General features: G+C 47.6%; 2 protein-coding genes and 1 long non-coding RNA gene across 3 annotated transcripts; 2 read left to right on the forward strand and 1 right to left on the reverse strand.

Annotated features, from left to right (window-relative positions):
- Nucleotides 1–17: 17 nt before the first annotated feature.
- On the forward strand, nt 18–2502 carry SMIM7 (small integral membrane protein 7). The gene is made up of 5 exons (XM_053966215.1): nt 18–76; nt 524–565; nt 650–702; nt 1302–1392; nt 1801–2502. Exons 1-5 carry the CDS (start codon nt 51–53, stop codon nt 1814–1816), a joined length of 228 nt encoding a protein of 75 aa, XP_053822190.1. The 5' UTR covers nt 18–50; the 3' UTR covers nt 1817–2502.
- A 2057-nt stretch (nt 2503–4559) lies between these two features.
- Nucleotides 4560–25903, forward strand: MED26 (mediator complex subunit 26). Its single transcript, XM_053965744.1, has 3 exons — nt 4560–4678; nt 21546–21620; nt 22918–25903. The coding sequence occupies exons 1-3, from the start codon at nt 4604–4606 to the stop codon at nt 24595–24597; spliced, it is 1830 nt and encodes a 609-aa protein (XP_053821719.1). The 5' UTR covers nt 4560–4603; the 3' UTR covers nt 24598–25903.
- LOC128800513 (uncharacterized) lies at nt 6581–9115 on the reverse strand. Its single transcript, XR_008434998.1, has 2 exons — nt 7428–9115; nt 6581–7100 (listed from the first exon to the last, which is right to left on the reverse strand). It is a non-coding gene; the product is annotated as an uncharacterized LOC128800513 (long non-coding RNA).
- Nucleotides 25904–26305: the final 402 nt, after the last annotated feature.

Consider the following 26305-nt stretch of genomic DNA (forward strand, 5'->3'; position numbering starts at 1 on the left):
GCGCCCGCCCCTTCCGCTTCCCCTCGGCCCCCGGAGCCGCCGCCGGAGCCATGATCGGGGACCTGCTGCTCTGCGGGTACCGGGGCCGGGAACGGGAGCGGCTCGGCCGGGTTAGCCCGGCCCGGCCGTGCCTGACCCTGTTCCCTTCCCCCTTCCCCCTTTTCGACCGCCTTAACCCTTTCCATCCCCGTTCTCTCTCCCCAACCCACTTCCCTGGCGTCACCCCCCTTCCCCGTCCTCCTGTCCCTTTCCTGACATCTTTCACCATCCCCGACCCTTTTCCCCTTCTCCATCCCCGTTCCCCCTCCCAACCTGCTTCCCCGTCCTCACTCCCCTTCCCTCTCCCTCTTTTTCCGTGCTCGTTTCCTTCTTCCCTTCTCCCTTTCCTCGTCCCCCTTCCACCGTCCTCAACCCCCTCTTCTCCGTCCTCATTCCCCTTCCCCGACCCTTTTCCCCCGTCCCATCCTCATCCCCTCTCCTTGCCCCTCTCCATCCCCGACTTCCCTCCCCGTCTCTCCCGCAGGACGCTGCTGGTGAACGCCGGTGCCGTGCTCAACTTCAGGCTGTGAGCGAACGGGGAGGGCGGGCGGAGGAACGGGGAGGGTTTTTTGGGAGTTCACCTGCCTGACACGACCCCTCTGCCCCGCAGGAGGAGGAGGGACACGGAGGGATTCGGAGAGGAGCAGAGGGAACCCACGACCGGTAACGGAGGGGATGCGGGAGCCGGGCACAGCCCTGCCCTGGGCCGCCAGGACACGCACAGGAACGGGCTGTTCTGGAGGAAATCCTTGGCCCAACTACAGTTTTCCCACCCCTTTTTCTTGGATGTGAATTGCTGTGAGGCTAGAATAACTGGTTTATTAACTTGTAAACTGAAATGAGAGGAAACACACAAAAGCACATTTCTTTCAGCATTTTAGACCTGTAGGTACCTGTGCTGTAGAGGTAACACTCTGCTCACTCCCTGATTGCCATTTCCACATAAATCCACCTGTGTTGCTCCTTTGCAGCTCTGTTTGCTGGTTAAAAATCCTAGAAAGCCTTTTTTGGTCCTCCCTTTTTCGCAGTGTGACCCCCTTTTATAATTTTTTGGTCATTTTGCCATGTATCCTTACAGAGTTGCACTGCACAGAGCATCCATCCTTCATCTGCAACCTCAAATTTCAGTCTGAACTTTTTGTGGTGTTTTTTTAATGCTTTTTTTTCCCTCTCAGAGTCAACTTGTGATTTTCAGGCAGTGCTGAAAATGTCACTCGTCATTTGTGTTTTTCATATCAAAAGCTTTTCCTCTTGATTTCTAGGTGACAATATCAGAGAGTTCTTGCTGAGTCTCAGGTATTTTCGAATCTTCATTGCCTTGTGGAATATCTTCATGATGTTCTGCATGATTGTGTGAGTAACCCTGTGCAGCATCTTCTCACTTGGTTACAGAAAGTCATATATTGGCACTTTTCTTGCACATATATCTCTTTTCACATCTGTCTCTCCCATTTGATTTTTCCATAATTATTTTTCACTTCACTTCTTTATTTCAATTTTCAAATATGGGTTGAGCTTTCATTTCTTGGCTAATGTGGGCACCTGTAGTGCATGAAAACCACCTGTGCCAGCACCTGAGTCATTCAGCCTCAGGCAGAGTGTTGTTTGTTGGGGGTTGCTCACATCAAACATCACCTGGGTTTAAATTTGGGCATATTTTTCATTTTGGGGTGGGGTGGAAACCCACCAAGTAAATAAATCAGCCTTGCACAGGTGTGGCTGTTTCTTGTCTTACTTTTTTTTTTTGGTTGTATCCCCCAGGTTATTTGGATCCTGAAAGCCCCACCCATGGACACGTTGGAAGAGACTTTTGGCTGGGAACAAACTTTTCTAGAAGTAAAAGATTCTGCTGCTCTCCAGCTGCAGCCCCGGGCCCGTGGTTCCTGCTCTGCCGGGGCTTGGAGCCACAACCTTCACACAAATGATCTCAGCTTCACTGAAAGAGAATTTTGACTTGGTTTTCTAAGCTCAGAGTGAGAGCAGGGAGAACTGGAGCCAGTTTTAAACCTCTGCCTCTACCAGCTGGGGCTGTGCCAGCTCGAGTTACCCCTGTCCAAGTCACACTCCTGAGTTCTCAGTTTTGTGTAAAAGTTGAGCAGAATGTTCTTGTAACTTCTCACTTATTCCATTCGTTTTGTTGGAGGTGTAGAAAAGGAATATTCAAGGGAAAAAAATTGCCATTCTCACCTTCTCCCTATTTTTCCAGAAAATAATGCTTTTTAAAATAATATTTCAAAGAATTTTTTTTTCTAAGCAATATGTAAAGGATTTTGAATGGGGGAAAAGGGCAAAAATAATTCTCTAAGCAAATGTTAAGAGATAATTTTGGAATAGTCTTGGATGTGGTTGAATAAAGTTGTTCTATTTAAGGGTAAAATTTATATTTGATGCCATGTTCATTCTGTTACAGGAGAAATTGATTCTGTATTGGTGTATTTTGGGAAATTGTAGCTATTCCTGTAATCTGTCTGGAGTCTTGTGTCATTTTTAAGTTAGCCTCTCTGACCAACAGCTTTTCCCCAGAATCACCAAGATCATTTAAGAGAGTGGGGTGCTGAAGATCTTTTAAATCAAACTGTAAACTGTTAGCGGGGCTTCCACAGCTTCAGTTTCTGTTGAGGAGAAAGAGACCTGAACTAAATGATGCCCTGGCACAGGTTTTAGGGCGTATTTTGAATTTTACCTGGTAGTGAGATGCAAGTCTTGGGCACCTGCAGCATTTTACTTGAGTCACCCTCTTGGTTGAACTGAAGTTTTCACATTAATGAAATATGACAGGGGAAGGGTCATTTGCAGGACGCTGTAATGAACCCAGAAAAATGTACAGACAGGCTCCTTCAAATGTGGTTCGAGCCATCTGGAAATATGTACAACCTTTGGTTAACTTTAAACATATTCATTGTCTGTAATTTCGGTATATTTTAACCCTTTCCTGATTCTTTAGAATGAGACAAGAAAAAGAAGTGTACTGCCAAATACAATACAGGGATTGAACCAATATAATTCTTGGAAAACATTTAGTGCCTAATCTTAATTAAACCAAGTTTTAAGGGAAGGGTGCATGTGGCATCACTGTGTGTGTGTGTGACCTGCTGGACACCCCTGGGCTCAGCTTTGAGCTAGGGGGGTTTTATTCTTCCTCAGAAAAATAGTGACTTTATGATCACAGGGAGTGCCACTGCTAAAGGAATGCAAACAGTTCTATCACCCTGCACACACCGCATGGCTCCAGAGCATGCTGTCCCCACAACACTCCAGCTGTGCAAAAGTTGTGATTCAGCCTCGAAGCAGCTGCTCTAAAATAACAAAATCAGAAGGCAATTTTCAGCTACTCTTAAATGCTGTGAGATGTTTTAAGTGCCGCAGTGATGCTTTGCTGAGGGGACCAGAACACCCCTCACACTTTCCTGGCCCGAGTGGTGCCCACAGGGGGTTTATTCCCGTTATTTATTTCCATTATTTATTTCTCTCCCACCTGGCTCCCGCTGCCCCTCTCCGCCGGCATCGCCCCACTCTCCCCCTCACGGCTCCCTGCCTCAGTGCCCTCTCCTCCAGCTTCTTCCCGCTGTCCCCATGTCCCCCAGCATCGACACTGTCCCCTCAGCGGCCCCTGTTTGCTGTCCCCATGTCCCCCAGCGTCGCCCCTGACCCCTCAGGGGTACCTGGCCGCTGCCTCTATGTCCCCTCAAGGGTCCCTGTTTGCTGCCCCCATGTCCCCCTGTCCCCTCAAGGGTCCCTGTTCGCTGTCCCCATGTCCCCCCTGTCCCGTCAAGGGTCCCTGTTCGCTGTCCCCATGTCCCTCCTGTCCCCTCAGGGGTCCCTGTTTGCTGCCCCCATGTCCCTCCTGTCCCCTCAGGGGTCCCTGTTCGCTGCCCCCATGTCCCTCCTGTCCCCTCAGGGGTCCCTGTTCGCTGTCCCCATGTCCCCCCTGGTCCCTGTCCCCTCAGGGGTCCCTGTTCGCTGCCCCCGTGTCCCTCCTGTCCCCTCAGGGGTCCCTGTTCGCTGCCCCTCCTGTCCCCTCAGGGGTCCCTGTTCGCTGCCCCCATGTCCCTCCTGTCCCCTCAGGGGTCCCTGTTCGCTGCCCCCATGTCCCCCCACCAGCCCCTGTTTCCCCCTCTCCCCGCGTCCCCCTTTTCCCCCCTCACGGCGCCCCAGCCCCGCCCCGCTCCCCCACCGCGCACGCGCGCTCCCGCCGCCGCCCGCCCTCCCCCGCGCACGCGCGGTGCGCGCCCCCGGCGGTGCGGGCGGGCGGGCGGGGGCCGGGGCGCGGCGCGCGCACGTCACGGCGTCGGGCGCGTCCCAGGGAGCCGCGCGCGGCGCCGGCCCTGCCCCCAGCGCGCCCCGCGTTCGGCCCGAGCGGAGCGGAGCGGAGCGCTGGGCTCGCCCGCTCCCCCCGGCCCCCCGCGCCGCCCCCGCCCCGCGGGGAGCGAACATGCTCCTCCGGCTCCCCGAGGCCGCCGCCGCCGGCGAGTGAGGAGCCGCCGCCGCCGCCGCCCCGGCCCGGCCCGGCCCCGCCGCCCGCCCGCCCCGGCCGCAGCCGCAGCCGCCCCGCTTCGCCCAGGCAATGACAGCGGCTCCGGCCCCGTCCCCGCAGCAGATCAGGGACCGGCTGCTGCAGGCCATCGACCCGCAGAGCAACGTGAGTACGGGCCCCGCGGGCCCCCGCCGCTCCGGGCCGACCCCCGCCCGGCGCTCCCGCCGCGACGCCTTTCTCCCCCTCCCGGGGCCTCCGGGGCTTCCTCCGGGGCCGCCCCGGGTGCACCGGAGCCTCCGCTGCCGGCGGTAGCGCGGAGCTCCCGGCGCGCCGTCCGCCCGGGGTCCCGCAGCCGGCGGCGCCTCCCGCCCGCGCCCCCCCGGGCCGGGAGCGCAGGGCCGCCCCGCTGGGGGCTCCGGAGACCGCTCCCCGCCCGCCCGGGGCCGCGGCCGCCCCCGCCCCGCCGCCGCTCGGCGCCCCGGGCCCGGCCGGTGCTGCCCGGCCATGCGGCGGGCGGCCCGGCCGCCTCCCCACGCCAGGCCGCGGCTCGGGCGCGGCCTGCAGGGGGCTCTGGGCCGGCCCCGCCGCCGCTCGCCGGGACCTTCCGGGGCGCCCACCTGTTCCTCGGGCCCAGCGGCCGCTCCGGCCGCGGCCGGGGGCACCCCGGGCTGCGGGGACGCCAGGAGGGCTCCGGCGGCGGCTGCGGGGCTCTGGAGCTGCTCCAGCACCGAGCAGCCTCGGTCTTCGCTTTTATCCCTTCCTGCAGCGCCGTAATGAGCTTATGTGCTCCTTCTGGGATGTGGTGTAAGCACAGAAGTCAGCGTGTATTTTACCTGTAAGTGGCCTTAAGTGGCGGTTATCCAAAGGATCATTTGCTCCTTTTATGGGTTTTTTGGCTCATCCAAGCAGTTCTCCGCTTAGGTGTTTATTACTGTGAGAGGACTGCAGGGCCCTCAATCTGTCCAATTTTTGAGTCTTAGATCAACAGTCACCGCTGCAGGATGCCAAGGTGGGTCTGGCTTGGCCATCTGCAGTTTGTGGGGGCAGCCTCTGGTTCATCAGGCTGAATGTGTACGTGTTATTTTAGGGGCTGGGGTGTGTGAAACGGTGCTTTGGTTCTATTAAAGTCGTACCTGCTCCTGTCTGAACAAGTGCTTTTTTGTGATAGACCTGCATCAAAGTCCTAAAGTAGCTAATAAAGTTATTGTCATTTGGAACCCCTCCCGGAGCCTGTGTCATGGGGACTGAAGAAAAATCACTCTGGCCTTGTAGTTCTGTAGAACCCCCTGGGCTGGACATCTGTGGGGAGCTGCAGTGTTACACATTGGAGTAACAGTAACAAATCGTGGTGGTAATTGTGGGCTGTTAAATGTCAGCGTTGTCTGAGTTTGCAGTACTTTAACATGGATCTTGCTGAAATGTCAGTTAGTGCATTTCATGAATCCTGTTTGCTCTGAGCTCTCTTTCTGTGGCTGCAGATTTTTCACTCTACGTGAGACCGAGTGCCAACCTACTTTAATAAAATTCTAGCAGATCTGTGGTGTCTTTTGACTTCAGAACTGTCAGCTGCAGTGGTTACCCTAATTCTGGTGTTACTTTGTCAGACACTGTGGCTGTGCAGAACTAAGCAGCCAGGAAGTCAATTTTGTGATGGATACTCTTCCCTTTCTCCACACGCTGATATTTCAGGATGCTGTTGTGAGAAGACTCCAAATAACCAGGCAGCTCCCTGCAAGGGGAGGCCAGAGCTCCCAGCAGGTCAGTAGCCCCTTAAGTTTAGGAGTGATGTATGTTAAATTATAATTCTACATACTTGATATTTATCCAGGGCAATAATTGGTGGCAGAAAAATCAGCCCATTGTTCCAGAGTGCCTGTAGGCAGGGTCTGTCTTCCAGTTTAACCTTTTCTTGGAGGAGAGCAGAGGTGGTATAGCTAAGGTTCATTGTGCAGGCTGAGAGCTCAGACTCTTGGCTCCAAAGCACATGGAATATGTGGTGGTGTTGGTTGTTCACTACCTGGAACGTCATTGGCATAGAAGGAAGAAAAACTTACATTTTGAACACACTTAAAAGCAGATTTTGAGTTTAATCACACCTGGACACCATGGTGAAAGTACAAGAAGCTGCTCTGCTGTTTTCCTGCTGGGAGAGTCAGTGCAGCAATGAGCTTCTGTGCCTGCAGGGACTCATGGAAAGCTCCAGCTACTTTCTGCTGGCTCTTAGAATCTTCTCCTGACAGAATTACTTGTGTTCAAACCTACAGCATACATTGTTTTCACTGACTTCCTCATTTACCAAGAAGATCAAGCTTTGAGGCCTAGATTTAATTCAAGCTTTTCAGTGTAGTTGGTGCGTGTGTTTCTGGAGAGGCTGAAAGCTGCACCAATAGTGTCAGGTGGGCAAAACCAGTCCAGTTCTATGGGGCTGAGGAGGGAGGAGATGGTTGGTTCTTCATGGTGCTTTACTGTAGGGTCTGTAAATTTAAACTTCACTTAAATTCCCTAACACATCCCCTAACACAATCTGCCATTGTGGATATTTATTCCTGAGTGGTTAGTTGGATCTTGGTCGACTCACAGGTCATGCCTTAAATGGAAAAAAAAAAAAGGACATAAGTTTCTCTACCTCTGTTGGGTTGAACTGGTCAAAATAATCGTTTCCCCAAGCTTGCAGAACCTGCTGGCCTCAGGAAATCATCTCCTGTGCTGATTGTTCATCTCCAGCTGCTCCATAAAGCCCTGCTGACTCGGGAGCAATATTGAATTTACACATGTTTAGCACTTGAACCTCCTCTAGTAATTGCTGCAGAATATATTTATAACTTAGTTTCTCACACTTAGAGGTTACCTGTGTAAATTCTGAACTATTTCAAAGGAGACCTATAAGAAATAAGCTATTTTTAAAAGAACTTACATCATCCTAGAAGCCACCCGGGATGTCTGGTATTGTGTCTTCATTTATTCAGCCTTTTCTCCTCGAGGAAACATATGGGCAAACCACTTCTTCTCCATGACCTAAGCACTGAGTAGCAGCATCACTTTCCTTCCAAGGCTTCTGTGAGAACATAGCAGGAGGTGGAGGAGAGCAGGAGTTCTGTTCTGTGAGGTCTAACAAGGGAGATGTTCCTTGATTCTGGTGGGAACAAGGCTGAGAAGCCACCCCTTCCACCCAGCAGAACACCTTTGCCTTGGTAACTCGTGCTCTGTGCTCCTGGGGGAGTTTATTCCCTGATGTCAGGAGTAATGAGAAATGTTGGTTTTTGCTCTGTGGACAAGTCTGTCGTTTCCAGCCAGCTGCTAGAATTGTGCTTGCAATTAACTGGTTCCTCATGCTGAATATGTAGCAATCTGTTCCTGTTTTTAAATATTAGATAATAACTTCATTATTTGCCATTAGTACCCCTCTGTGACACAAACCCAGCTTTGGTTTGAGTAACAGCCTGTATTGTGTGCTCCCTGTGAGGTTGGACTTGGCTCTACCTCAGGCTGTGGTTCATGCAGTACCTCAGCTGGGCTTGCTGCACAGACCTTCAGGAGTGGTCCATGGCCTGAATTATTAATAATTAATTGTTCTGTGTGTTGGAATATGCTGGGTGGTGCATTGGCATGGGCTGATCTCCCAGCTGGCACAGGTTGCATGGTTAAAGATGCTCCCGTGGCTGTTTTCTCTGTTGGTTGTTTTACCAAGGTGCTGGAGGCAAAACCCCCCTCACCAGTGGTACAGGTGCTTTCCAGTAGTGTCTTAAGAAGGTGCAGGGCACTGCTGCAATAATATAAATATAGAAAGCAGGGAAAGCTGGTGCTTCACTTCCTGAGGGTCTCAGTGATTTCTTTGGATGGAGGAAGTGTTACGTGTGGGCGAAAGAAGACTAGGAATGGCTCCTTGCTTGAGCTTTATCCTTTTCTGCAAGCCCTAATGAGCTTAGCAGTTTTGAGGGAGGTGCAGAGAACCTGTTGTACCTCTTGCCCTCTTTGTCCCTTTCCTCACTTGCAGCTCATCTTGTTTGGAGCAGTCTCACATTTTGTACGTGAAGGCAGCAGGTTGTTCCAGGTGTGTGACAAAATGCGGGGGGTTGGGGAGCATTTCCTAATGTGCAAGGTCTAAAGTGTTGTTATTATGTCAAGCTTTAGTTTCAGATAAAAGATTTGGGCCTGATGGAGAGAGTCTCATTGCGTTCATGTTTTTTTATAATAACTTTAAATGAGGTCTGTGTTTCTTAGTGCTCTTTATTACAAACACTTGAATTCACTGTGTGGGGGTGATGGTACAGTTGATTTGAACATTGCTTGTCCACTTCTTTCTGAAACAGCTGATTTGGCTTAGTGGCAGTGCAGGCTCTCACTTCTTGAGAGGGGTTGGAAGGCTGGAGGTTTAAAAACTTTCAATTTGTACAGTGCCCTTGGCAGCAGTGAGACCATTCTGATCTTTGAGGCTGCTAAGACAAAATCTGAGTGAACAGAAATATCAGAGAATTTATATTGAGGGGTCAAAGCAAGGGGAATGCCAGACTGCTTTTCAGTTGTTAATTCCTTGAAACTCCCGAGGTTGCAGTGATGATGGCAGTAGTCATTTGCTCTGAAGCTCTAATTTGAGTGTTTGTTTCGGCAGCAGTGACAATTTAAATAACACCCACTTCTTATTCCTGCTACACACACCCATTTTATGTGTGCAGGATCGTGTGGTGAACTGAACCGAGGAATTGATCAGGATTTAAAGAAGAAAAAAGGCAATGTATGGATCTTTTCCCAGGTAGTTTTTGCTGTAACTCAATTATTTGATAAAACTTTGGGTGCATCACAAATAGTTTTGGCAGCAGAATTAGGTCTTAAAGTGTTTAAGTGAGTTTGGAAGCAGAAAAGAACAGGGTCCTGTGAGGGTGGGCAGGCCCTGGCACAGGGTGCCCAGAGCAGCTGTGGCTGTCCCTGGATCCCTGGCAGTGCCCAAGGCCAGGCTGGACAGGGCTTGGGGCAACCTGGGATAGTGGAAGGTGTCCCTGCCCGTGGGAGGGGAATGGAATGGGATGGGCTTTAAGGTCCCTTCCAACCCAGCCCAGTCTGTGATTCCATGAGGAGTGGAATGTTGCCGCTTCCTGGGTGCTCCCCTGCTGCCTTGGGACCTGGCAGGAGGGAGGTGTTGTCACCTGGAAAAGTTAACCACACCTGTCTGGGTTTTTTGAGGTGACAGTGGCTGCCTTATGGTCAAGTTTCACTTGCAGAGCCTTTTTTTGTTGCTGTCACTTGTGTGTGGTTCACAGATGTCTGGAATTACCCTGTGTTTGTGGGCATGCAGCAGTACAGGGGCTCTGAATGTGTCCAGGAATAACTGTTTGGAAACATCTTCACAGCCAGCCAGGAGGATGCTCCTGAGTTGTAAGTCATGAGTGAGTTCTGCAACTCAAGAGTAAACCACCACCTTCCACTAAAGGCTGTGTGGACAATGCTCCAAATGATAAAAAATGGCATTGATTTGGCTTGAACCCCTGTGCTTACACCAGCTGAAGCTGCCAGTGGAGCTGGGAGAGCTGCTGGGATCATGTCCCCACCTCCAGCTGTTCTTGTTCCCTCCCTTATGCTGACCCAACCAAGGAACTCCCCTGGCCAAACTCTGCCTGAACAGGGGCTCCTCAGGACCCCCTTTCCATGCCCCAGCCCCTCCTGGGCTCAGAGAGGTGGCAGTCCTGGCACAGAGTTAGGGAATTGTGTGGCAAGGAGAGGTGACAGTGGGGTGGTGGCAGCTCAGGCTATCCTAGAGCAGCTTGAGCCCCCTCACTTTGTCAGACTGAGTCATCATAGGGGATCATTAAAGAGCTTTTTAAATCCAAATGATAAAACTTTGCAGCAAGCACCCGTCTGCACGTGCTGTATGTGGGCCCTCTGTGGGAAACAAACGCTCTGAATGCTCAGAGGCTGCAGGGAAAGAACTCATTAACACATTTTTATTGGTGTAGCCATGAAACAGCTCCTCAATGGAAGGACCAACTTTTTGTAGGTACTATAAATATGGGGAATAACCTCTGGCAGTCCCCAGGAGCCACAGCTTGGAGCAGACAGCTGGTGTGCAAGGTGAGGGTCCTTCCAGGAGAGATGGGCTGGAACAAACTTCCCAGGCAGCAGAGGACCTGTGGCTGGTCCTTCCCGAGTTGCTCCAGTTGGGGATGTTCTGGACCCTGTGTGAGGCCATTTGAGTGCACCTTGGCACACCTTGAAGCCAAGAGAGCAGGGAGCTGAGCAGGACATCCTGGCAGAGATGGGCATGGGATCCAGCTGGATCAGCTCCTGCTGCCAAGGCACTGGAGCCTGACACCAGCAGGGGCTGGAGGGAAAACACTCCAAAGCTCCCACGTGAAGAGGGACCCAACCTGTGCCTTAGGAAACAGGAAGATGTTCAGCTTAGGCTGTGTTTCAGAAGTCTGGGGCTGGGCTGGGAATTCCAATTTCTCTTTTCGGGGGGGTTTTGTCCAGTAAGTTGAGGATGAGCCCAGTTTAGGGGTGATGAGGTGTGCGTGGTTGCCTCTCTTTGGGGTTTTGCTGTGGCCACATGACACAACAGCACTGTCATTCTGGCACCTTTGGCTCCTGATCAAAGCAGCTCCACTGCACCTGAAGCTTTCTCTCCCTGTGAGATCCTTTCTCAGTTTCTTCAAGAAGCTGCTGCAGGTGGCAATTAGTGTTTCTTTTTTTTTCAGGAACCACAAAGGTTTCAGGAGAGAGGAAGGAGGAATTGATTCTGCCTGCTGCAGAAGTTTGATGTTAGTCAAGATTCACTGCTTTTAAGGCATAGTTACTCCAATACATTAAGTTTGGAGTTAAAATTAATGTCAGTGTAGTTTTTTTTTACATAAAAACATGTCTGTTTTGGTTGATAACATTTTGCTGCTATCTCTTCTCACCAGTTATGTGCTTGGTGATAACACCAAATACACTCCTTCAGTCTGTATAATGTGGAAGGATGTGGCCCCACTTTTACAATTGGTCTTTAAAGAAATAATTTAAGGTAAAGGTAAGTAAGTGCCTCACATTCAGTGTAATGTAAATGTAGGTTTGTTTATTCAGTGTTCTAACAGCTAAATTACTCTTTCTGTGGGTAATTCATGCTTTTGGTGTTTGAAATAATATTTAAGTGCCAGCAAATTGCTTTAATTTGAGGTGCAATCTGCTAAAACTCGGCAGCGAATTGGTGTTTTCAGGGGCACAGCTTTCACAGGGCAGCAGTGCGTGCCTGAGTGTGATTGTTAATATCAAAGTGTACAATTTTCAGCATGTCCAAACAGTCAGTGGTAGCAATTTCTGCTGAGGAGTCACTGGAAGTAAAACATAATTAGCTCTGTTTTAGTGAACAGAGTTAACTAACCCAGCAGCTGGGGAGGAGGGATCCTGCATCCGAGGGATTCAGGGACACACTCAGCTGGGCGTGTTTTCAAACTTTGAGCTGTGGAGACGACTGTGCAGAGGTGGAAGTCTTGTCTCAGAGTGACAGCCAGTGCTTCTGTAGAGCTGCTTTCTCACATAGTTTCCATGCAGGATCAGCTTGCAGAGTATCACAGTTATAGTACAGGTCTGGAGGGTTTGATTTTTTTTTTTAAAGGAGTGTAGAGTTGTGGAAGGTAGAGGAACACGGTGTTTTCTCAGGGTGGTGATGCACAGTCATAAATTGTCTTTGGTGAACAAACTTCCAGCACATCTATAAATGTCTGTAACTCAAGCCATCACTTTCTGAGCAGGTCAGTACATAACATTTCTCGTGCTCTGTAAATTAACTGCAGCAGGAAAGGACAGGGAATGTCTCTATGTAACTTACCATCCTGAAAGTTCCAGGAAAAAATAATATTCCAATATTGTATTTAATCCTTCAAGTTGATTGTATTTAATCCACAGTTGATTCTTGAACTGAGTTGAGCACAGTGAGGTGGAGGAGAAGATATAAGAGGTGATGTTTCAGATTTCTTTGTGAAGGTGGGTGCCTGCAGCTCATGGGCCTGGCTGCATCCTGGAAAACTCAGTGTCCCTTGTCTTGTGAGGAAGAGTTTGTCTGTCAAAATAGGAGCTTTGAGGTTTTGACTTGGTATTCTCTGGCAGACAGGCTGCCAGAAGGCTTAAGTTTAAGTTAAGTTTCGCTGTTTTAAGTTTCACTGGGGCTTTCAGAACTGGAAATTAAGAAGTTTTTTACCACTAGGTTAGAAATAAGCAAGCCAGGTTGGAGCTTCATGAATGTTCTGCCCCATCCCTGGAAGTGTTCAAGGCCAGGTTGGACCAGCCTGGGATAGTGGAAGGTGTTCCTGCCCGTGGCAGGGGGGTGGAATGAGGTGGGTTTTAAAGTCCTTTCCAATCCAAACCAGTCTGGGAATCCACAATTCCATGTTCTGTGTTTAAATATTAAAAAAATGCAGATGAGCACTGTGTTCCTTGGTCCTGCCATGACCACATGGGGCAGTTGGCTCGAGTGGAGCTGCTTTTACAAACCCTGAGCTGAGAAGGCTCCATGCTCACCTTCCTCCAGGGAAGACTTTTTTCCCCAGCCAAAAGTAGAGAAGGCATTTTGTTTCCAAGGAACTAGATTGTGCCAGTGGCTGGAATGGCCAAACATGCTCCAGGGATTACTGGGGGGCTTTGCTTTCCTGACAGGTGACATTGTCCTGAGGTGACACAGCCTTCAGAGAATAGAGGTATTTGGAAATGGCTGACTGGCAGCAGTGTTTAATCTAGAATTTGGAGAGGAGTAATTTTAGGAGATATGTAAATTTATTTCAGTTTTTTTTTTTTTCCATATCCATAAAACTTGTTTATGGTGTGTGCTGACAAGAATTCACTGTTGGTAACAGTTGTTGAAAGGATACAGTGACTTTTCCACAAACTTCTCCCAGTTTGTAATGCTATTTTTCTCAGATTTTGTGAACAAACACACCATGCCTAAACTTTGATGAGCAGTACATGAGCATCTTGCACTTCAGTATGATGAATTAAAACATTCCACAAAGACTTCAACATTGTATTCACCTCAGCCTCCTCTGTCATTTAAGGAATCAGCTGAGAAACTTCCCTAGAAATTTGAGAAAAGTTGGCCTGCTGCATTTAAAGTACAGGGATGGTGATAAATGGTTTTGCTTTTTAAAAAAGAGTGAAAATTCTGTATTGTGGGGACATTAGTAGGGCCTTTCTGAATTGCACTCAGATATGAATTGCTCTCTGTTAACAGCTCTGAGTAGATACTTAAAGGGATGGGTAAAATAATATTTAGGGACTTCACAAAGCTCTGGACCCCTTATTATCAAGTCCTTAAATGCACATTACATGATTTTAAATGCTCGCCAGTTCTCTGGAGTGGATGAAGATGGAGCAGGTGGTCACAGAATGGTTCTGTCCAAGTGATGCCTTTTGGGGTCCTGTGGTACCTCACTGTGCTCTTACCTTAAGCCAGGGAGGTACCAACAGTGAGTTCAGGTGAGTTCCTTAAGCAGAAAGCCCCAAGATCATGATGAATCAGAAGTGGCACATTTTAAGGCTGGATTTTCTACATATTCTGTGTTATTCTGCCTGAATAATCATCCAACTGCATTTCTGTCTTGATGAAGTAGGACCAGTTGTTCCTGTGACTTTACTTGCACGGCAACCTCATTTTATGCCTCTCTAAATTTTGAAGCAATAATTTTGGACTTCAGTTTATGGCTTATAATAAATAGTAACTACCAGTATTTGTCTGGTTGAAGTTTCTGTACAGGGGGAAGAGGAGGAGAAATGATTATCCTGTAGACAAGGAAATTCCATCCTAGTTGGATGTGCTTAGTACCAGTGCAGGGATTGAGGGGTTGTGAGTGTGAGGAGGCTGAAATGGTGACAGGGAGCAATGACAGAGCCTGAGCAGGGAGAGAAACTTTGGGCATTTCTTTTGGGATTTTTGGGATCACATGGAGCACACTGCTGGGGCAGTGAGGCTGGAAGTGTTGAATTTGTAGGTCTTTTACAATACAAGCTGATTCCTAAAGTTACCTGTATGGATCTTTTTGAGAGGACAATTCTGAGTTGCTGCTCTGAGTCTAGTTTGGAGTAGATGGAGATGGGTGTGATGTGTTTGTGCCCCGTCTAGTTCAGTGTCTGTTCCCCAGGTGTAGGGGCATGGCTGGAAGGGACTTCATGTGGTCCATCACCTTCATGAAACAGCTCTTTCTGGACTTCTCTAATCTGTTCTTAAACCTCCATAGTGGCTCAGGAGACTATGGAGAGATTATTTGAGTGCATTGGTAGCTCACTGGTTATTTCTATATGCAATCAGTATTTGTCTTGTTGCAAATTAGGCCAGTGAGCATAAAAAACAGTTGATTAACATTTCTTTATTATGACTAATAACGCATAGGAATGCTTATTTCAAACTTCATATGTCCCTTTTCTATTTTTTTCAATACTGTGTGAAATGAAAACTTCAACTTTATGTTATTAACTGTGTTTTCAAAACATGGTTATCCTGCTGTCCTCTGACCCCCTCTTGGTCTATGTTCTTCTTGCACTGTTGCAGCTTGAGATGAAGATGTAATTCCAGCTGAATTTGATTCCTCTGCCATTCCTTACAGCTTGGAAAACAGAACTAAATGATCTTGCTCGCAGTGTGCTGTGGTGGATGCCACCAGGAGTGGCAGTGGCTGCCTGGGGTTGTGCTCCCTGGTTCTTGCTCTGTTCCTTCAGCAGGAATTTTTGCCAATTCAATAGTATTTCATGTAGCCTCTTTGGCTGCTGGGCTCTTTAAAATCAGGATAATGAATTTTTATTTGTCCAGCTTCACAGTCTGGTGGGGTGGGTTTGTTGTGGGGTGTGGAAAAAGAAGTTGGGGGGGGTCATACTGCAGTGAATCTTCTCTGTACATCTGCAGCTCAGGGCTGTCACTACAGGCATGATTCTGTGGTGTTGTACAAAATGTTTAGTAACTGTTGAAGTCGACAGACAGGTATTTCTCTCTGTAGTAACAAAAATGTCTTTCAGTTACAGGCTAATAAACGTGAATGGAGAAAAGTGTTTCACTGTTGCTGTTTTCTGTTTGCCTTAAAGACTTTTCCTGTAGCACAGGGAACTGGGGGTGTGTCTTGTCTTCACAGTCTGTGTTTTACTACCTCTTGTACCATCCTCCTCCAGTGGCTGCTCCTTTTGTTGGGTGGTTTCCCCTGCCTTGGCCCAGCCTGGAGTCTGTTCCTGCTGTGCCAGGGGCCTTGGGTGCCTCCGTGGGAATGGGGCACGCAGAGAAGAGCTGGAGCGTTCATGGCACTCCCAGCTGCTGTGGATTTGTGTCTGGAGGCCCTTTGTGAGTGCCAGGGCAAACTGTGCTTTGTGCTGGCAAGCTCCTCTCATTCTCTTGGCTGCTGTGGTGTCTGCCCAGCTCAGGGATGTGCGTGGGCACTGCCAGGAGGGAGCAGGGGAAATATTTCAGGCCCACCGGGTTCCTTTGCACTGCGGAATTGTATTGGAATCTGACCTTACTCTCATTTGATGATCCTGGCTTTGTAAAGCATGGATGATGTTACTTTGCCATTAAATGAAGCCCAAGTACAAATAAAATATATGCAGATTGGTTTGACTCTTTAAAGTAGACCTGGGAGCTTTAAGTCTGGAGGTGTGGATAATCCTTCCTGTGCCTGGTCACTCTTTGGACTGTTCTTGGTACTAAAGGAGCATTTCTTCTACCCCTTGTTTTGCAGCACAAATTTCTGATCAGTTTTCAAAGCATGAATTTCTCTGTCATAGAAGATTCTCCCAGTGAATGACTTTCAACCCAAATAATTGATTCCTTACTGTTTAAAGATCTGTTTTACTATTAGAAAACTGGCCTCCACCTTTAAGAATATCTTTTGTGTGCTGGTTACTATTGGACCTTTGCTTGGCAAACTGACTTTGAGACATTTTCAATAATGTGAGCAAAGTAGTGCATGGTCATCTTTTTGGTATGTTGTGTCTGTGAATAGTATCTCGTGTTCCCTATCTTTAGACAACATCGTGTCACATTGGGGCTAGGGGGAACTGTTAATAGATCAGCTGCAAGGGAACTGAACTAAATACCAGCAGGTTGTAACCTGAATTCTAACTTGGTGTGTTTGGTCTGTAGCTTTGAACAAATGACATGGCAATTTTCTGTTGATGGTGTGTATTGTCAATGTCTGGTGTCTCATAGTTCCTGCACAAAGTGCTAAATAAACTCTGCACCGCTGTATTGCTGTTGTCACATTTAAATAAAGCCTCCTGTGAATAGCAACTTGTCTCTCCTCACTTCTTATTCCATATTTTAGATTATTGTGCAGCCAAGTAGCTTTTGTACAAAAGCAGTGTTGGGGCAAGGTGTGGCACTGAGGGGGGACCCCTGTCTGGGGCAGGAGCTGCTGTTGGGCTGCAGGTGACACTGAGAGCTCCAAGAGGAGGAACACCAGCCATGCCACTGCTCCTGGAGCAGGCACTGCACCTCCTGGGAATCATCTCTGCCTCCCTGCCCTCTCCAGCAATATTCATCTTGAACTGGGATTTTCTTGAGTGTTTTCCTGCACTCCCTGAGGAGATACACATCCCTGGAGCAGGGGGAAGACAAAAAATGTACAGATGCTCCTGTGAATTTCTGTCTGGACCTTACTGCCACCAGAAACCTCCAGCTTGGCAACAGACACCTGGATTTGTGTTTGTAGGAAGAAAAAAGACCTGCTCAGTGTTCCACAGTGTCTGCACTTCTCTGCTAGCTTCTGTCACACTGCTTTGGTGCTACAGGTGGGACAGTGTTGCAGAACTACTTTCTTGGAAACCATCGAAACTTTCAGTGTTTATGGATGCTGTGATGAAGTAGTTAAGTATGATGGCAAATACATTCTCTCCAAGGCAGTGTGTTGTGATACCTGTGTGCTCTGTTCACCATGCCCGTGGTGGAGTCAGGCTGTGATTGTTGTAAACTGTGATTTCACGAGGATGATGGTGTTACACTTTGCTTTTAGAGGATTGTCAGCAGTGGGCAACTCCAGGCCAAGTTTAAATATTCTTTAGAAACTTGTGAAGGCACTAATGTGACCCTGAAGGATGATGTTACTGTATCAAATTATGCCTTTTAGCACTGTTACCTGACCTTTGTGGTTGAAAAGAGCCTTTCTACCTGAAAAGCAGGAATCTGCATGAGCAAGGGTTTTTTGGAATTGTGCATTGAGTTTTTCATGTTACACAGAAAGAGCTGCTCCTCCTACTCCAGGTAACTCAGGTCTGGTTTGTTATTTATCACGGTCTAGTCAGGCATGCAAAGATCTTTGGAAAGATCCCTGTGAAATATTAAAAAAAAAAAGAAAATCATTGCTTTATCTGAGTGTCTGCAATAGAAAGTTTTGTAACATTTGTTTTTCAGGCTGCAGTGAGAGAGTGCAGGTTGTACTGTGTGTCCAGGCAGTCCCCAGGAGGACAGGAAGGTGTTCTGGGGGTGCTCACTTTGGTTTTGGGGTCTGGGCTGGTGTGTAAGGGAAGGAGGAGAATCAAAGCATCCCATGGAGTGTGCTGGTCCCACAGAAAACATCCCAGTACCTGGAAGTGGTGGTAGAGCTTGTATGGATGCTGAGCTTGCTGCTGCTTTCAGATTTCCTGGTGGAAGTGGAGGTGGGAGGGAACAGCTGCACCTCAACCTTCCCCAAAACCCCTTTGAACTGCTGTGTAACACCTGAAATTAGTCACTGACTTAGTCCTGGTTCATAAATGCTGAAATAAGATTAAGATGGCAGTTAAGAAAAGAAAATTAGGCTTCTTGATTGTTTCCTGAGAGTTCAGAAACCCCTGCTTTTGTCTGAGGCTGGAGTAAAAGCATTCAGTGCTTAACTTGGAAAAGATCTCAGCAGTAGTAAGCTCCAGAGTATGGCTGAATGGCTGGATGACTTAAGGAGCCTTGCATGGAATAAATAAGATTTGTTTGCTGTGGCTGTCATTAGGGTTGGCTGGAAAGGATTATCGTGGATGACTCAAAGCAGATGTTCTCCAGTAAACTTTTGAGTGAATTAGTCTGTGTGCCAGTCAGCGCTCTCAACAGGGGAGCAGCATGGGAGGATTTGGAACTCCTTGTCAATTACTTATCAATTATTTTGAGCTCTTTGCTGTAAGCTCCTAAATGGGGGTCCTGGAAGTTGTTTTGGGGGTTACTAAGGGGTTGCAATGTGAGCAGACAAAGGCACATAGATACTAAAATGCAAATTCCTGAGCTGCTGACCTGGGCAGTTACAGCTCAGTGTCCACAGGGAGTGGGGCTGAATTCCCTGTCCTGCTCTGCTCCGTGGCACTTTACCTGTCTGTTCTGTTCCCAATAAGAATCTTCAGTAGCCCTTTGTGATAACAAATGATCATTTCTGGTGCTGCTCAAAGCAGGGTGGTCTCCTGGCAGCTTTGGTGACATTATTGTTGGGTTGGTTATGTGACAATGTAAGAATTTTATTGTAGCAGCTGGTTTAAGGTGAAGGTACTGGTGTGCTGCTGTTACCTCCACAGTGTCTTCCCATGAACAGGTGATACCTGAGGTGTTTTAGGAGGTCCTCTTGTTTCCATCACTGTGTTTGACTGCACTACAAGAAATTTCATAATCTGTGTTATTTTAAAATAGGCAAATATGATTTTTACTATAAGCTCTCTTTATGCCACTTTGGATGGAACATTCTGAGAAAGCTACACAAGGGGAAGGGAGGAGAAGTTGTTGAACGTGCTTGAACATTTTATGTATTTATTTTCAAAGAATTAAACTTCCCTACAATTCAAAAAAAAAGGGAAAATGAGAGGAGCTGCTGGCAGTTGTCTGGAGTGTGAGATATTCGTGCTCTGCTCAGCAGTTGCTCTGTGACAGCGCGTTCTCAATTGGTTACAAATGTGTGAGGAATCCAAAATGGGTGGTTTGTGTTCCAGCAGGAGCTGAGGGTGCAAGGCCACTTTCACTGTCCTTAATTGGCACCACGTGTCCTCCAGAGCAGGGAGAGAAGTCACAGCCTGTCAGTGCTGGTGGGGTGGTTTAGCATTTGGGACATCCACTGGTGTGTGCTTGGGGGTATTGAACAAAGGCAAAGCTGTGACTGGAAATTCCCTGACCAGTTTCACCTTTCTGTAGGTGTCTGTGCACATGGACATATCACTTTCCCCCTCTTCACCTTCTGATAGGCCAATGACCCTTTTTTTTTTTTTTTGCCATCAGTTCTTCATGTAGATAATGAATATTTGGGGATTACCAGTAACTGCAAAAATAATTGTACCAGTTAATGGTGTGTGCAACAGAGCCTTTTTCACCCTGGTAATTCATAGTCTAAAATATGTGTTGGGAAGGAGTGTTGTGTTTTGCAAGTTTAAAAATATTTGTCTGGAAACTCCCAGAATTGAGCTTTTAACTATTCTAAGGGCTCTGGTTCTAAAAACTGAAAAAACCAACCCTGATGTTGTGTATTGCTTAAACTGTGGTGCTAAACTGTCCTTCCTGGGCTCTGAGGGCAGGGCAAGGGTCGGAGCATGGAAGAAAGTCAGTGCACTGAAGTGAAATAAGAAGAACTAAAATATGGCAGAATAGGTGCTCTTGCTGCTCTAAAGCTTAAGCAGAGTTTTACCAGGCCTGACCTCATGGTAGGGCTTTAAATATCTGCAGAGTGAAGAAAGAACCAGGACAAATTATTTCATCTTTGGCCTGGAGTTGGTTTTACAACCTGTAGGAGTAAGAATCATTCAAAGCCTGCATGGACTTCAAACATAAGTTTGATAAAAGTGAATCAGGAAAAAATCAGGACAAGTGTTTCATCACTGGCAGTGTTACCCAGGTGTCTCCTAAATATCATTAAACTCCTAAATAGCACTAAACAGTCCTGCAGGGATGGACAAAACTTGGTCTGAGCCCAAGGTTTTCTGAAGGGAGGAGACTTCAGCTCCTGGTTCCTGTGGGGTTTAGTGGAGGGGCAGAACTGACTTGGAAAAGCCAATTTTCACACCAGTCAGTGTTTTGAAGAGGAGGGGTTGTGCAGGGGAGTGTGTGGCTGGGAGGGCAGAGCTGCCTGGTGATGATGATGATGGTGATGATGATGATGCTCCTGATGAGGTTTCAGGATGATGTGGGATCCCTGCAGAGGTTCTTGCTGAGAGATTTTTTCACATGCACTTCACATCCAGTTGAGTCACAAATGCAATTAAGCAATAAATGAGAGTGTGATTCAAGTTTTCCTTTGCTTATCTTTTAAATCTATCTCCAAAGGTGAATTAGAAATTCCATGTTTCAGCGCTCTTAACATCAGGTAATGGAAACAAGGATCTCTCTATAGGATCATAAACTGGTTTGGGTTGGAAAAGCAGTCCAAGATTAATGAGTCCAACCCAGCACTGCCATGTTTACCCCTAGACCAAGCCCCTGAAATGTGCAGTGTGTCGTTTCTGATGGAAACAGTTAAAATCACACGTGTGCTGAGGATGTGCAGGATGCACAGCTGTGATCAGAGAACCTGGTCCTCACTTTTTCAGGAGATGTGGGGTTGTGCAGTTCCTCCTCCCCATGTCCAGCAAGGGGTGGTGGAGTGGCTGAGGCCGGGGCTGATGGTCTGGGGACACCTGCTGGGCACAGCCCCGGCCCGAGGAGGGACCTGCAGGCTGGCACTCCTGTGTGCAGTGCAGGAAGTGATTCTGGAATGGAGCTGCAGAGCAGTGCTTGGGTAAATCTGAAGGATTGAACTCCACCTTTCCCATTCCTGCTCCTGCTCCACTTGGCACTTGCTTCCCGTTAGGTGTGCACAGTTAATTGAAGCTTTGCAGGGGGGTCTCAGAACTTTGTTACTCAGTCACAGCAGTTTTATTGCCACTGTTTCCTTGGGTTTTACATAAGAGTGTGTTTGTTACAGCTCCTGCAGATTCCAACTAGGTCAGTAAAAGTGTCCTTGTCCCTATTCCTTGAACAATCAGCTCCCTAAAGCCAGACAGTCTGATAGCAGTTTGTGATTAATGCTTCCAGCAATTATAAAGTGGAAGGTCTTAAATTACGTTTGTTAACTAAGACCAGTACATGAAACATGAAGTGACTTTGTCTTCCTTGTTGCAGATCCATAACATGGTGGCAGTGCTGGAAGTGATCTCCAGCCTGGAGAAATATCCCATTACCAAAGAGGCACTTGAGGTATGTCACCCTCTGAACATGATTTTTTAATGTGTATAAAAGGACTTTTTCCTGCCTTTCTAATTTCCATCGGAGCTTTTCTGGAAACAATAGATGGATTGCAAAGGATTCACAATTAAGATATTATTTTGTTCCTCTCGTGCTGTTTCCGACATCTCGCTGAACACAGGGATCCTTTCTGGGCCCAGATCAGTATTCTGGGCAGCACAGTTCCTGTTTGTGCAGGGCACTACATTAATCATCACTTGCCACTGATTAATTCTCTTGCACTCAGCAATATCACCCTACAGTTCTGGTCACCTTTGCAGACATTTGGTGACCAAGCACCTAAAATCTGAAATAGGAATAGAGTTGCTCTGGATCTGTAAAATTAATCTTAAATGCAGTTAAGCAGGTTTCAAGGCCTGATATTTGTGGTGAGGTCAGGTGTAGGGAGAGCTGAACTCTCACTGGTCACTTATAGAAACAGTCCAAAGAAGTTTTATGGCTGAATTATTTATTTTTCACTCTTTACATTGAAATTAGTGGTGTTCTTGCTCTTAACTGTTGCTTAATTACAACTCCACCTGTATTTCAACATATCTTTGACAACAGGTTGCATATTTCTCTCCCAGTCTGGTCTGTGTTCTCCTTTGAAGTACTTTTCTTAAGAAATCTGACTTGTGGAACAGTTCTTTGTTTTCCAATGTGCTTTGGGAACAATCAAAACTTCCTTCCGCTCATGAAACCACCTTGGGACACCCTGGGAGTGTTGTTTAAATGGCTTTTTCATACGTTTCCACGAGGCTGGGAAGTGAAGGGAGAGGAGAGAGGTGGAGGAAAAAGGTAGGACACAACTCACACCTGGTAGTCAGGTTTGTCAAATGGAACATTTTATTATTAACGAGTTACTGTAACAGGCAAAGATCCTGGAATTCTTTTCTCTTTCTCTCTCTGCAGACCTTATACTGCCTTGTGATAAACACACACCTTTGGGTGCTGCATTTCCCCTCAAATCTGAACCTGCACCCTTATTCTTATGGTCTTTTCTCATTAAAGATCTCCTTTCTGATGTTTTTCCCACCTCTCCTGCTTTTACCAGGGAACAAAGACAGCGTGACTTGAAACCTACACTCGGTTTCATGTTGCGTGGCAGAGCACTGGACTAATCCTTTCCAAAAAGATTAATTCAACACTTAAATCTTTAGTGTTTTCAACCAGGTGTTTCTCAGGGGTGAGCATTACAAAGCAGAAACATTCCTTAAGAATTTTGCTTGGAATGATACGTGTTTGCAAACCACCCTGTCTGTCTTTGTAGGAAACCAGACTCGGGAGGCTTATCAATGAGGTGAGGAAGAAGACATCCAATGAGGAACTTGCCAAACGTGCCAAGAAATTGCTGAGGAATTGGCAGAAGTTGATAGAACCCGTAACCCAGAATGAGCCAGTGCCAAGGGGGCTGCCCAACCCGCCAGGATCAGCAAATGGAGGTGCTCACAACTGCAAACCAGACTCACAACTTCCTGCTGTGCCCGGCGCCAAGCCCATCAGCGAACTGAAAAGCAGGAATGATATCCAGAAACTAAATTCTCCAAAAACAGAGAAACTGGGAAATAGGAAAAGGAAAGGTGATCACAGGGACGGGCATCAGGGCCCTCCTCCCCCAAAGGTCTCCAAAGCTAGTCATGAAGTATTACAAAACTCTTCACCCCCTCCAACCAATGGAATTGGAGGTAGTCCTGAAAATTTTCCTAGTCCTGTAGACATAAACCTACACGCAGGGCCTGAAAGCAGCAGGACAGATCTCAGTGAAAACGATAAACACAATAAGATCCCAGTAAATGCTGTAAAACCTCACACCAGTTCTCCAGGACTTGTAAAACCTTCAAGCACTTCCTCGTTACTAAAGACTACAGTGCTTCAGCAGCATGATAAATCAGAAGAAGCCACGGGCCCCCACCAGCCCAAGAGCCCACGCTGCTCCTCCTTTAGCCCCAGGAATGTTAGGCATGATACTTTTGCTCGGCAGCACACCACGTACTCACCAAAGGATTCGATGCCCAGTCCATCTCAAAGGTCTCAGCTGGCGGACGCCGCACCGGTGCCATCGCCGCCGCCATCCCTGATGCAACCATCCACACCTCCCATGCCAGCCAAGAGACTGGAGTTCCCTCCTCAGGCGGCCCCCGAGGCGGCGCAGCACTGGCAGGAGCAGCAGGGAGCCCCCGAGGGCCAGCACAGGCACACAGCAGGGACACTTCAGCAGCACACGGCTCCCGGCTGCAAAGCCCACCCCGGGGAATCACACACGGGCTTCCCACAGGACACTTCCAGAATGGACAGTGACGATGCTGCTTCAGGGTCTGATAGCAAAAAGAAGAAAAGGTACCGACCCAGAGACTATACAGTCAACTTGGATGGGCACGTGATAGAAGGGGGTGTGAAACCTGTGAGGTTAAAAGAGAGAAAACTCACTTTTGATCCCATGACAGGACAGATAAAACCTTTAACACCGAAAGATCCTTTGCAGGTAGAAATCCCTGCACTTACTGAACAGCACAGGACAGAAACGGAAAAGCAGGAGCAAAAACCCAACCTGCAAAGCCCCTTTGAACAAACGAACTGGAAAGAGTTGTCCAGAAATGAAATCATTCAGTCATATTTAAACAGACAGAGTAGCTTGCTGTCTTCATCAGGAGTACAGACTCCAGGAGCTCACTACTTCATGTCTGAGTATTTAAAGCAGGAGGAAAGCACTAGAAAAGAGGCTAGAAAGACTCACGTTCTAGCTCCTAACAGCAAACCTACAGACTTGCCTGGGGTCACCAGAGAGGTCACGGGCGATGACCTCGACAGAATACGTGACCACAACTGGCCAGGCGTGAACGGTTGTTATGACACACAGGGTAACTGGTATGATTGGACACAGTGCATATCCTTAGATCCACACGGGGATGATGGGAGATTGAACATCCTGCCTTACGTCTGCCTAGACTGAGAGCAGTTCTGCTAACCACGCTTTTTACACCTGCAGTTAGCAGAACTGGCAGACACGATGCCACTTCCAGCTGGAGAGAGCCTCCTGTCCTGGACAAACAGGCCCCACGAGCAGAGGGGGGGAGGGAGCTGGGCCTTTCCAGCTCGTTCCTTTAAATTCTCCTTTTGTGAAATGCTGCTACCAGTTTACTAACAATTGCAAAGGAAGGCATACGAAGGTTGATCAGTTGAGTTCAAAACTCTAGAGCAAGCCAGCTATAAAAAGTGTTAGTCCCCAAGAAGTGAAGAGGATTTCCAGCACTTTCTGAATGCCGGAATCTTATTACAGGCAGGTACAGAGAAAAATTGTGGAAGTTACCTTAACAAAATATGCATCTATTTATTTGACTTGATTTGGGTTTTTATTTGGCAGTGAGATATTCGAGAGACAACGTGCAAAAACTGTAGTTTTATTTCTATCACATCTCTGAACATGATTGCGTTATTTAAGAGTCATGTGGTACGGAGATTGGGTTTTAAACAGCAGGTGTTGCACTGCAGGCTGGGCCACCAGCTTCAGCTCAACATTCCATAGGCATCCACATATTTTAGTCTGGTTTCAGTTTAAATCCAGTCTCTGAGAAATGCTGCAAAAACTAGATGTTTAACGATATTTTTTGATCCCACCACCACCAGCCAAATATTTTTCCTCCTTTTCCCTTCCTGCAAACTTATAGGTAAAAAACAAAAAGACAAAAAAAACAAAAAGACAAAAAAAAAAAAAAAAAAAAAAAGAAAAATCACCTTTTCTAGAATCTAAATGTAATGAGGGTGCTACAAGTTTGTAACTGTACTGTGAGAGGGAAAAAGGAAGCCTGTTTGTATGCTGGAAATATACTTGTTACCATTCCTTTAGATATTGTTTGCCTTATGGATATCCATCATAAACGCAATTTGCAAAAACAAAGAGCCTTAGTGAATGTACAGTAACTAGACTTCTGTGTTCCTGGGATGCAGAAGGGAGCAACTTTGCTATTTGGTCCTTTAAGTGGACACGTTGTGATATAAATGTGGAAATAAAAAAAATTTGCACAAACCAGTTTGTGAATTATTTATATACACTCCACTCGTTTCCCCCCCGCCCCCCCGAGTTTGCTCAGTTCAGCCCAGCTTGGGGAGCCCTGGCACTGGGGACCCCTCGGAGCAGGGAGGTAGGGAGAACGGGATTGTCTTCCAAGAACCTCGGTGTGCTGTCCAGTCACACAGGGTGGATCTGTTTGAACTCTGGAGACTGATAACCCAACTGCTGATACTGTACCTCAAAGTCTATAAAGAGATCAGATTTCATCTTTTTGTCTCGGTAACTTTGTAATGTTTTGTTCCTGTTTGTTCCAGTGCTTTCTGAAGCAGCCTGGGGTGTAGAAAGTGATGGATTTCTATTAACTGTAATTGCTTTAATATTTGGGACTTTGATGCAGTCCCCAGTGTTGGGCTTCTGTTCAGGGGGTCGGGGAGGGGACACTATACCAAAAATATTCCTGGGTTTAGTGATGTTAACTCTGTTAGCCCGTCTGTGCTGGAGATGAGCCTTGGCAAGAGCTGTCCTGCCTTTGAGGGCAGAGTCAAGCTCTTCCCTGACTTTCAAAGGAAGGTGCTCCTGGCCAGGCCTGCATTGTGTTGGTTCATTCCCTGGAATACAACTGATGAAGTCTGGTTTATTTTTAAGTTGT

Source organism: Vidua chalybeata, chromosome 27 (assembly GCF_026979565.1).
Source record: "Vidua chalybeata isolate OUT-0048 chromosome 27, bVidCha1 merged haplotype, whole genome shotgun sequence".
Taxonomy (NCBI): domain Eukaryota; kingdom Metazoa; phylum Chordata; class Aves; order Passeriformes; family Viduidae; genus Vidua; species Vidua chalybeata.